Here is a 10,964-nt window from a genome sequence, read left to right as displayed (position 1 = left end):
CAAAGCTAGTCGTGTTTTGTTTTTTTAAGCAACGAGAAAGGGAAAAGAGGGAAAAAAAATTGAAACTATAAAATGTCATTTCTGAGGCAAATTGGATTAAAACAAAGAATTGCTAGTCATCACTTACAAAACAGGTCTCACAAACCTCTAAGAGTTGCTATAGCATTTACTAAAACAATAAAGACCTCCTGGAGTATGGAAATAGGTTCTCCTTCTACAAAGAGCAAAGATGTATTTTCAACTTCCCAGAGACAGCACCTCAAGCAGATAGGAGGAGTATTACCAGGAAGTATTGGGAGTTTCTCCCTCTTTCATTCCTGACACCCAGACTGATGACATGAGAACCCCTGGTTGTGAAATCCAGGTTTCAATATTTTTATAGTTTGCCCAGTTATTCCACTGTACAAATGGTCAGTTATTCCACTGTACAAATGGTTAGGAGAATGGTCAGAATACATGCTACCGCAGACAATGTCCACTTCTAGCTGTCTCTCCCAAACAAGTATTTAAATAGAGAACATGCAATTACTGTCGCTTAATGGACAACTTATTTTTCATGTTTAGCCCCCATACAATGCCTAATCAATGGCAGGCCTCAACAATAAAACCTGAAATAGCTTCACTGACTTTTAGTCCCTTCAAATAAGCCTCTCATTCATGGGTAGTAAATCAATATCAAATAACAGGCAGAATACTGGCTTGAGGCTTAGAAAAAATCTTGGTTCTTGTCCCAAATCTTTGTCTTAATAACTAGGCAAATGATTCATAGTGTCTGAATTTTAGTTTACTCATCTCTAAATTTCAGGTGATAAAACTTACCAGCCTCCATTCAGTTTTGTGAGGACTGAATAAGACAGTATATGAGGAAGGACCTGGTAGATTATAAAGCACTATACAAAGTATAGGAGGTGGGAGAGAGGGTCCTTCCCACACTTCTAGATATTCCCAGGCCAACTCATCCCTGGGAGTAGCTCTAACACGGAATACTGTGCTGCACTGCTTCTCAGCTGCCCAGTAAGATAGGAAAATTATAGCTGGGTTCCATGTCACACTCCCACACTCACAAAGACAAGAACAGATAAATGCTAAGGACAAAAGCTCTGTCCAGAAGAGAACTTCCTCATGGATTAGAACTGTGTGCAAATGTGCATTTACACTGATGTCTGGGATCACATCCGCAAACACAACATGTTAAGCACTCAATTCATTCAGCTTCCAGTCATTTCCTAATTGCCACGATCAGATTCCAGTGTAAGGTGTTAAGAGTAGCCTGAGGGTCAGCAAAGACTAAAGGGCCAATGACTTGGAAGACTCTGGACACTCAAGCTCTTGCTACCACCACTTTGTGAACTACTGTTTTATGACAATGATTTGAACTACTTAATCTATCCAAATGTGTTTACATGCTGAGAACCGCCCTCATATGCTCTAGAAGCCACCATTCCAAGAGGAGTAGATAAGATAACAGAGGTAGAACGCTGGTTAAGGAAGAAAACTGATTCTTTTCCTACCTTGTTTGTCATCACTAGTCACATCCTGGGTAGGGACAGGAAGGTCAGCCATGTCTTTAACAGATGTCTTCTTTGAAAAGAAAAGCAAATTAATTAAACTGGTTGGAACAGAAATTAAGTGATGCACACATATGATGAAAAACAATNACCTCAGCCTCCCAAAGTGCTAGACTACAGGCGTGAGCCACCACGCCCAGCCAAAAATGTCTTAAAATCTATTATTTCTTGCCAACATTTCTGTCTGCAGTAAACCCTGCATTTAATACTGTCTTATTTTTTTTAGGTTCCAAGTGAGGTGTATGTTAATTTGTATTGAAATTTTACGTACACAGAGGAAAAATATGATTCAGATTAAGGGACATGTATTAAATCTGAATTCAGACTGGGATTCAGCCACAGAATTGCATAGCAACTCTTGTCCATTTGGCCAAGAACAAACCTGTCCTTTATGTATTTTTTCACAAACACAAAGAAGTTCTGACAAGTGGCCCCACAATGTGGGTGTTTGCCAAAATCTGTCATGCAGATGGTGTCTAAACCTGATTAAAACAGCGTTCTTGTTATGGGATAAAAGAATTTTACGATAAGCAGATTAACATTTTCTCCTAATGCAAACGGGGGGAAGTCCTCACTTACACTAATGTGAATACCCAAATCTATTAAGTATGAATTAGTTTTAAACCATTTAAAATCTACTTACTATAAATTTATTTCTTATAAATTCTCAATTTAACACACACTCTAACTATAGTTAATAACAATGTATGGTATATTTGAAAACTGCTAAGGGAGTTGATCTTAAATGTTCTCACTACACCAAAAAAAAGGTAACTATGTGAGAGGTGACAGATATGTTAATTAGTCTGATTGCAGTAATCATTTCATACACATAGATGAAAACATCGTAAATATATATTTTTGTCAATTATACCTCAAAGCTGGAAAAGAATATGCACTCTAAGGCCTATAAGATTAAAGAATAATATATATTCATATTTGCTTTATTTATATACACAAACTCTGGAAAGATATGTAAGAATTCAAAGGTGACTTGGTAGATGGAAGACTTGTCATCATATGCCTTTTGATACTGTTTATATTTAAAACACAGTCACAAATCAAATAAAGATAAATTGTAACATTTATCTTGAAGGAAAGAGCAAATTCCTGGAACCATCTGGTGTTCCAAAAAGTTAATTGGTTTACCTCTCAGAACCTAAACAATCCCAGAGAGATAAGCAACACTTTTGTTTTAAACTGTTGTTTTAAACTATTCCCAAGAAAGAGACCGAAGTATTACTTAGTAGAAAATTGGTCTAGGATTTAACAGTCTTCACTCAAGTAATTTTTTTTTTTTTTGAGACGGAATCCTGCTCTGTCCCCCAGGCTGGAGTGCAGTGGCACAATCTTGGCTCACTGCAACCTCCGCCTCCCAGGTTCAAGTGATTCTCCTGCCTCAGCCTCCTGAGTATCTGGGACTAGAGGCACGTGCCACCACGCCCGGCTAATTTTTTGTATTTTTAGCAAAGACAGGGTTTCACTGCATTAGCCAGGATGGTCTCGATCTCCTAACCTCGTGATCTGCCCACCTCGGCCTCACATAGTGCTGAGATTTACTCATTAAAATGAAGTATCCATATATAATTTCCTATTCGAAGTCTACTATCTCCAATAGAACAGACAATGTATCATAACAGTACATTTCCTTCATTGTCTTTTGCCACCTGCATTATAAATCAGACCCCTTCGGAGAATAACATAATTTAGGAGTAGGCAATGTAGATAAAAAGAAATCTCAAAAAACTGTTTAAAGAAATTAAATAAATGGAAAGACATCTCATGCTGATGAGTTAGAAGACTTAATATTGGTAAGGTGGCCATACTCTCCAAACTGATCTACAAATTCAATGCAATCTTTTTTTGTCAGAATTTGGCAAGTTTGTCCTAAATTTCATATGGAAATGCAAGGAAGTCAGAATAGCAAAATATTCTTGAAAAAGAGGAACAAAGTTAAAGGATTCACACTTCCTGATTTCAAAACTTACTACAAATCTAAAATTATCAAGACACTGTGGTACTGGCATAATCATAAACATATAGATCAATAGAATAGAACTGAAAACCCAGAAATAAACCCTTACATTTACGGTCAGTTGATTTCCAAAAAGGGTGCAAGACAATTCAATGGGGAAAAAAGCGTCTTTTCAATAAATGGTGCTGGGATGACTAGAAATCCACATACAAAAAAATAAAGTTGGACCTCTTCCTCAGAACATACACAAAAATTAACTCAAAATTAATCACACGCCTAAATGTAAAGGTCTAAAACTATAAAACTCTTAGAAGAGGCCAGACTCAGTGGTTCATGCCTGTAATCCCAGCACTATGGGAGGCCGAGGTGGGCGGATCACAAGGTCAAGAGATCGAGACCATCCTGGCCAACATGGTGAAATCCCATCTCTACTAAAAATAGAAAAATTATCTGGGCTTGGTGGTGCACACCTGTAGTCCCAGCTACTCAGGAGGCTGAGGCAGGAGAATCGTTTGAACCCGCGAGGCAGAGGATGCAATGAGCTGAGATCATGCCACTGCACTCCAGCCTGGCAGGAGAGTGAGATTGCATCTCAAAAAACAAAACAAAAAAAGACAAAAACAAAAACAAAAAAACTCTTAGAAGAAAACACGGGAGTAAATCTTCATGATTTAATATTAGGCAATGGTTTCTTAGATATGATGCCAAAAGCACAAGAACACTTACAATTCAATAGTAGACAAGTAATTCAATTTTAAAATGGACAAAGGACTTAGACACTTCACCAAAGAAGATATACAAATGGCCAATAAGCACACAAAAAGATGCTCAATGTCATTAATCATTAGAAAACTCAAATCAAAACCACAATGAGACACCACTTCATTCCACTAGGATGTCTAAAATCAAAAAGTCAGACAATAAGTGTTAACAAGGATGTGGGAAAATTGGAACCCTCATACACTGCTAGTGGAAGAATGTAAAATAGTATAGTTGCTTTGGAAACCAGTTTGGTGATTCCTCAAAAAGTTAAGTTATGATACAATCCAACAACTCCACTCCTAGGTATATACTCAAGAGAACCAAAAACACACATCCACACAAAAACCTGTACATCTATGTTCATAGTAGCATTATTTATAATAGCTAAAAGTGGAAGCAATGCAAACGTCCATCAACTGATGAATGGACAAACAAAATGTAGCATATCCATACAATGCAATATTATTCAGCATTAAACAGGAATGAAGCACTGATACATGTTATGATCTGAGTGAACCCTGAAAACATTATACTAAGTGAAAGAATACGGTCACAAAACACTACATACTATATGCTTCCATTTATAGGAAATGTCCAGAATAGGCAAATCTAGAGACAGAAAATAGATGAGTGATTATCAGAGGCTGGCAGAGACAGGGGAATAGGAAGTGACTGCTCATGAGTATTGGGTTTCTCTTTGGGCTGATGATGTTCTAAAATTAAACTGCAGTGATGGTGGAACAACTGTTAATATAATAAAAATTACTGAATTACATACTTTAAATGGTATGGTATGTAAAGTCTCTATCAGTAAAGCTGTTTAGAAAAAGAAAGAAATCCAGTAATCTAAGAGACACTCATAAAGAGAAATACACCTGAAATTATCATCTGTAATTCTTAATGGAAATAAGTACATGGCTACAGCTCTGCTGTCTTTAGAAAAAGATGTATCACTAAGCCAATTTCTCACGACCTGGGACCTAAATCAGCTGCAGCTTTGTTCAGAACACAACCACCTATACTGGAGTCATCGATCACAGGGCTAGTTCCAAAATCTAATTAAACTCCATGCATTCATGATATATTAAAAGACTGGTAGAAGGAAAAATCAGTAATAGTTTAGAAGAACATGAAATATTGAATCATTATTGCAATCTGACCCATACTTCTTAAATGAACAAACCATCAATTAACCCTATTACTTTGTCCTTGAATTCTGTTTACTGCATTCATTGTCTAAAACCATAGCATCCTCAAAAATAACAATTTGGCTGGAAAAGAGGGATTTTGTTGTTGTTGCTTTCTTCTTGGATAGGCCAAAAAAAAAAAAGACTATGTAGTTTTTAATCTCCCTCGTCCCCAAGTGAGTCACTTAAAGATACAAACAGTAATATAAAACTTAGCCCTGCCCATATAACTCCACAAAGGATGATATCATGCTAATGTCATCCACGACATTAGGAGAGAGGAGAGAAACAAAAAAGAGCACGTGAGAGAGACTGGTGTGTGCTGTGTGGTGTGGTGTGTGGTGTAACAGAGTCATAAAAGACATTCAGGGTGTGTGTGCTGTGTGTGTGTGTAACAGCTTTTTTGGCCATTTTAAAAGAAGATCAACTAATAACTTCATCATTTTATGCAAGCGGGGGGCCATCATACACACATACACACACACAGAGTCAGAGAGCCATAGAAGTATCCATCCTGGCTTGATAAACAAAGCTCTTTAAACACTGCTAGAATCTCCAAAGTAAACCAAGGGCCATGAAAAGTGGCAAACGATTTTATCTGTCTCTGTCATATGCATTCTGCAGAAAAAAAAAAAAATTTTAACCAAAATTCTTCAAATCCACATCTGTCATTCCTTCTGAAGTGACTTTTCTTTATGTCTTCTTCCCATGAGTAGAAATCTGAGGAAAGTATCATGAAGGATGCAACTCAAAGAAAGAAAAGCAAAGTGGCAAAGAGAGATGTTAGTCAGAGGAGCACTGGAAAGGCAGGCTTGACTGGCTCACAGGGGAGCAGACGATGCCATCCATAACACACGCTACAGGCATGAGGGCCTCGTGTGAGAGAATAAATCATCATGCACAGTCACAAGAAATTAAAGAAATGTCCCTGCTCCCTGCCTTTGACTTCTATCATCTTGCAATGGTTTCAACTAGGGTCAGAGGACGCTAATAGGAGTCTGTGAATAAAGCTCCATTTATTAAACATTTCCAAATTTTTTAAGGAAGGGAACAGCAGGTATCCTAAGTTGTCATCATAGTAATCATAATGGTGATAATGATGATAATGACAGTGGTGATGACAACAATAACTATAACAACTCCTATTTATTGATCCATAGCTAAGGCTCCCTAAGCACTTGGCTAAGTCCTTCCATCCATGGCCCAACACTGGGGGAATTCTCCAAGTTCCTTTTGGGGATCATCCAAATCAGTCCTCATTTGGTCCGAAAGCTAAAAATCCTGAAGGAGTTCCGAATGTGATTTGGGGCCCTCATATAAAGTCCTCAAACCTCTTCTCAAAGCAGTTCTGGTTCAGTATAGCTTATTAATGCCCAACTGATAAAAATACAATTAAAATTGTTTACTAGGGAATTAAAGTTTGGTTAAAGTAAATAACTTGGCTAGAATTTTCTGGCTTAGTTTGGCTATATCTACATTTCGCATCTAGAAGGTCCAGAGATTATGTTACTTACTTTAGCACATCCAGTTTTAGGGAGAAAAGGGGGAAAATTATAGATACATCTGGTGTCTAGATCTGAAAGGCTGAGCATCAAAGTATTAATAATTACCAAGTACGAAAAGGAAATGTTATAAAAGCTCATTTTCAAGCAAAAAAAAAAAGTTCATTTTCCAGAGTTCATAAAGAACATAGGCTAATGGATTTAACTCCATACACATCCTTATTTATCAGCATACGAAAATCTTTACCTCCATCCGATTCAAGTCACGAGGTTGTTGATTTGCCGGCAGTGACTCAGAATAAGAATCAAATAATTGACAGTCCCACTTGGGCTTAGGAAAAGCTAGGAAGAAACAAAAAGAATATATAAGAATATTTCCTAGAGCCATAGTAATCAGTGTTTCCCATCAGCTTTTCTGTGCTCGTTAAATATAACAACAAAATCAGCTAGCTCTGATAGACCACTTATGGCATTCATCATGCTAGGGTAGTATTTTCAGTTCTTTACACGGACAACCCAGTACTTCTATTATCCCCATTTCACATGTGATGAAACTGAGAACAGGGAAGTTAAGCAACTTACTCAAGGTCATACAGCTGATAAATAGAAGAGCAGGGACTTTAACTCTCAGCAGTCTGGCTGAAGAGTATGTGCTCTGAACACTTCATGTTATAGCATAGTAATTTTCCACATTAACCATCACTATCACAATATGTAAGTCTTAACTATGTTACTAGTGTAGTTTCTAATGTATAGGGACATTAACTAAGGAAATACATCATTTAACTATTGTTAGATATAGGCAAGATCTTACAATGATGTGCACCCAAGGTAATTTTATGAAATATTTATCTCCTTGGTTGGCAGGAATGATAAAAATAAGAGCATAAATTCTTGCTGATTTACAACAAAGAAAAAAGAATCACATTAAGGGTTTCTTTCAATATGCAATAGTGACACTGGCTGTTATTTCAGTAGTTAAGCGAATTCACATGAGGAAAGATCAGTCTACTTGGTAAGCTAATTACTTCACACCAGGCTATGTCTTAGAAGCAGATTCTGCTGCACTACTTTGTCACAAAGTAATTAGGAAAGAAATATCTCAACAGCTAGAAAATTTGTCAATATTCCAAAGAGGAAAAGCAGACTGTAGCAGGTAATAAACAGAAGCTACAAATCAAATTTGTGAAACCCCGTCTCTACTAAAAATACAAAAAGCTAGCTGGGCGAGGTGGCGGGCGCCTGTAGTCCCAGCTACTCGGGAGGCTGAGGCAGGAGAATGGCGTAAACCCGGGAGGCGGAGCTTGCAGTGAGCTGAGATCCGGCCACTGCACTCCAGCCTGGGAGACAGAGCCAGACTCCGTCTCAAAAAAAAAAAAAAAAAAAAAAAAAAAACCAATTTGTCAAGACAAGCTATTAGGAAATAAAATTGCAATGCAAGGTTAAAAAAAAAAACTTGAATCAAATGTGAAAAGTGGATTGGCATTGTTTTAAATCCTTCCCCACCCTCCCACTCCCATCAGGGACTGAAATGCCAATATCCTTCTGCAGTAAAGTACTGGCCATTGGCCAGGCATGGTGGCTCACACCTGTAATGCCAGCACTTTGGGAGGCCAAGGCAGGAGGACTGCTTGAGTCTAGGAGTTTGAGACCAGCCTGGGCAACATAGTGAGACCCTGTCTCATCTGTCTATGTATCTACCTACCTTCCTACCTATGTGTCTAATTTAAATAAATACATACATGCATACATACATACAGTAAGTAAGGAAGTAAGTACTGGTCTGAGTATCAGCACCACATGGAGTTAAGAACAAGCACCTTAATTTGTTCATTTGCTTACTCTGGTCTGAATTTCACTGGTATCAGGTGGGGCAAACTGTGGGCCCTGGTGATTTTTCTGACCATACCTCATAATCTGTTTCCTTGGTAAAAACTCAGTAAAAGCACCACTCCTCAGTCCAGCCCCAAGAGTGGTGTGAACCATTATTAAGATTTCTCTTTCTGGTCTATCAATCAAGGCTCTGACTAGTATTATATGACTGATGCTTTATCATGAGGGGATCTTCCTGTGAAGAAAGCTAACACTTTCCAAAACTATAAATGTTGTCAATTACCTGCTAAATCTCTCTCAAAGGTGTCCACATCTCTCCATCTCACTGTCGCCTCCCCAGTGCAAGCGCCCTACTGCTCCTGACTGGCCAGCTACCACAACTTAGTCTTCTGGTTTCTACCCGTGCCCCTCAAAACCTGTTCTCTGGACAGTAACCTGCATGATCATTTCACATAGCAAATCTGATTGTGTCACTTATCCGCCTAAAATAAGGTGACATTATTGCCCGTCATATGTTCCCCACCTTCTTCCTCAGCTTCAACCCAGCCCCTCTACCCTGGTTCCGTGCACGCCAGTCACTGTGGCCTGAAATTCTCACTCCTCCTATGTTCCAAGTCCCCTCTCAGAGCCTCCCCAGCATACCTGTTATTCCCCCTTCTCAGAACCTAAGCTTCTCCCTTCTTCACCTATGTAGTTCCTAGCTCAGTCTTCACATCTCAGCGCAAACATTTAAGGAAATCTTCCCTAAGGTCATGCACCCTCTTGCTGCATCTGTGCTTCCCCTTGATGGCACGTATTAACTGCCCACTACTTCATGGGAGTAGGAGCTCTGCTTCATACAGCATTCTGACCACAGTGAATGATGTGGTACCTCTCACACAGTAAGTACGTCATAGATATTTTTTAACAAACTCTATGGCAAAAATTTCTACCAGAACCCACCAAATCACCTATCAAAGGGTGACTTTTTTTTTTCATTTTTTATTTTATTTTATTTTATTTATTTATTTTTTGAGACAGAGTCTCACTCTGTCAGCCAGGCTGGAGTGCAGTGACGCTATCTTGGCTCACTGCAACCTCTGCCTCCCAGATTCTCCTGCCTCAGCCATCCGAGTAGCTGGGGACCACAGGTGCGCACCACCACACCTCACTAATTTTTGTATTTTTTGGTGGAGACGGGGTTTCACCACGCTGCCCAGGCTGGTCTTGAAATCCTGACCTCAACTGATCCTCCTGCTTCAGCCTCCCAGAGTGCTGGGATTACACGTGTCAGCCACCTCACCCAGCTGAAACTATCAAAAGGCTAGAGGGTAAGCCACCAACTAATACAACTCTGTCATTGAAGTTTTACTATTAGGGAAAAGAGACTATTTCCATAATTGCAAGTAAAATGGCATCAGATAGAATTCCTGTTCCATTATTTTACAAAACACGCCAGGTGTGGTGGGTGGCTCATGCCTGTAATCCCAGCACTTTGGGAGGTCAAGGTGGGTGGATCACTTGAGGCTAGGAGTTTGGGACCCGCCTGGTCAACATGGTAAAACCCCGTCTCTACTAAAAATACAAAAATCTGTCAGGCATGGTGGCAGGTGCCTGTAGCTTCAGCTACTCAAGAGGCTGAGGCAGGAGAATTGCTTGAACCCAGGAGGCAGAGATTGCAGTGAGCCAAGATCATGCCACTGCACTCAAGCCTGGGTGACAGAGCAAGACTCTAGCTCAAAAAAAAATTATTATTTTAGAAAACAAGCCTGTCTAGTTATGAATGCATGAAGATATCAACCAAATTTATCCTCTTCACCAATCTTATCAAAAACTGAATTAGATTTTTTAAAGACTGAATATAGATCAATTAGAAAAAAGTTGGAAAAAGGTGAGAGTTAAGCTTTAAAAAAAAGAAAAGAAAAAAAGCACTAGGCCAGGCGCGGTGGCTCATGCCTATAATCCCAGCACTTTGGGAGGCCGAGGCAGGCAGATCACGAGGTCAGGAGATCGAGACTATCTTGACTAACATGGTGAAGCCCCATCTCTACTAAAAATACAAAAAATTAGCCGGGTGTGGTGGCATGTGCCTGTAGTCCCAGTTACTCGGGAGGCTGAGGCAGGAGAATGGTGTGAACCCAGGAGGCAGAACTTGCAG

At 39.2% G+C, this 10,964-nt stretch overlaps 1 protein-coding gene across 1 annotated transcript in view; it reads right to left on the bottom strand.

Moving 5' to 3' along the window:
- The window catches only part of REPS2 (RALBP1 associated Eps domain containing 2), a 208,626-nt gene that overhangs the window by 77,343 nt on the left and 120,319 nt on the right, over positions 1 to 10,964 (bottom strand). Inside the window, 2 exon segments of the mRNA XM_017867491.1 lie at positions 1,512 to 1,581; positions 7,242 to 7,336. Of these exon segments, the coding sequence (XP_017722980.1) occupies positions 1,512 to 1,581; positions 7,242 to 7,336 (165 nt within the window).

Source organism: Rhinopithecus bieti, unplaced genomic scaffold, assembly GCF_001698545.2.
Source record: "Rhinopithecus bieti isolate Rb0 unplaced genomic scaffold, ASM169854v2 scaffold_4134, whole genome shotgun sequence".
Lineage (NCBI taxonomy): Eukaryota > Metazoa > Chordata > Mammalia > Primates > Cercopithecidae > Rhinopithecus > Rhinopithecus bieti.
This window is presented reverse-complemented; position numbering and strand designations above follow the sequence as displayed.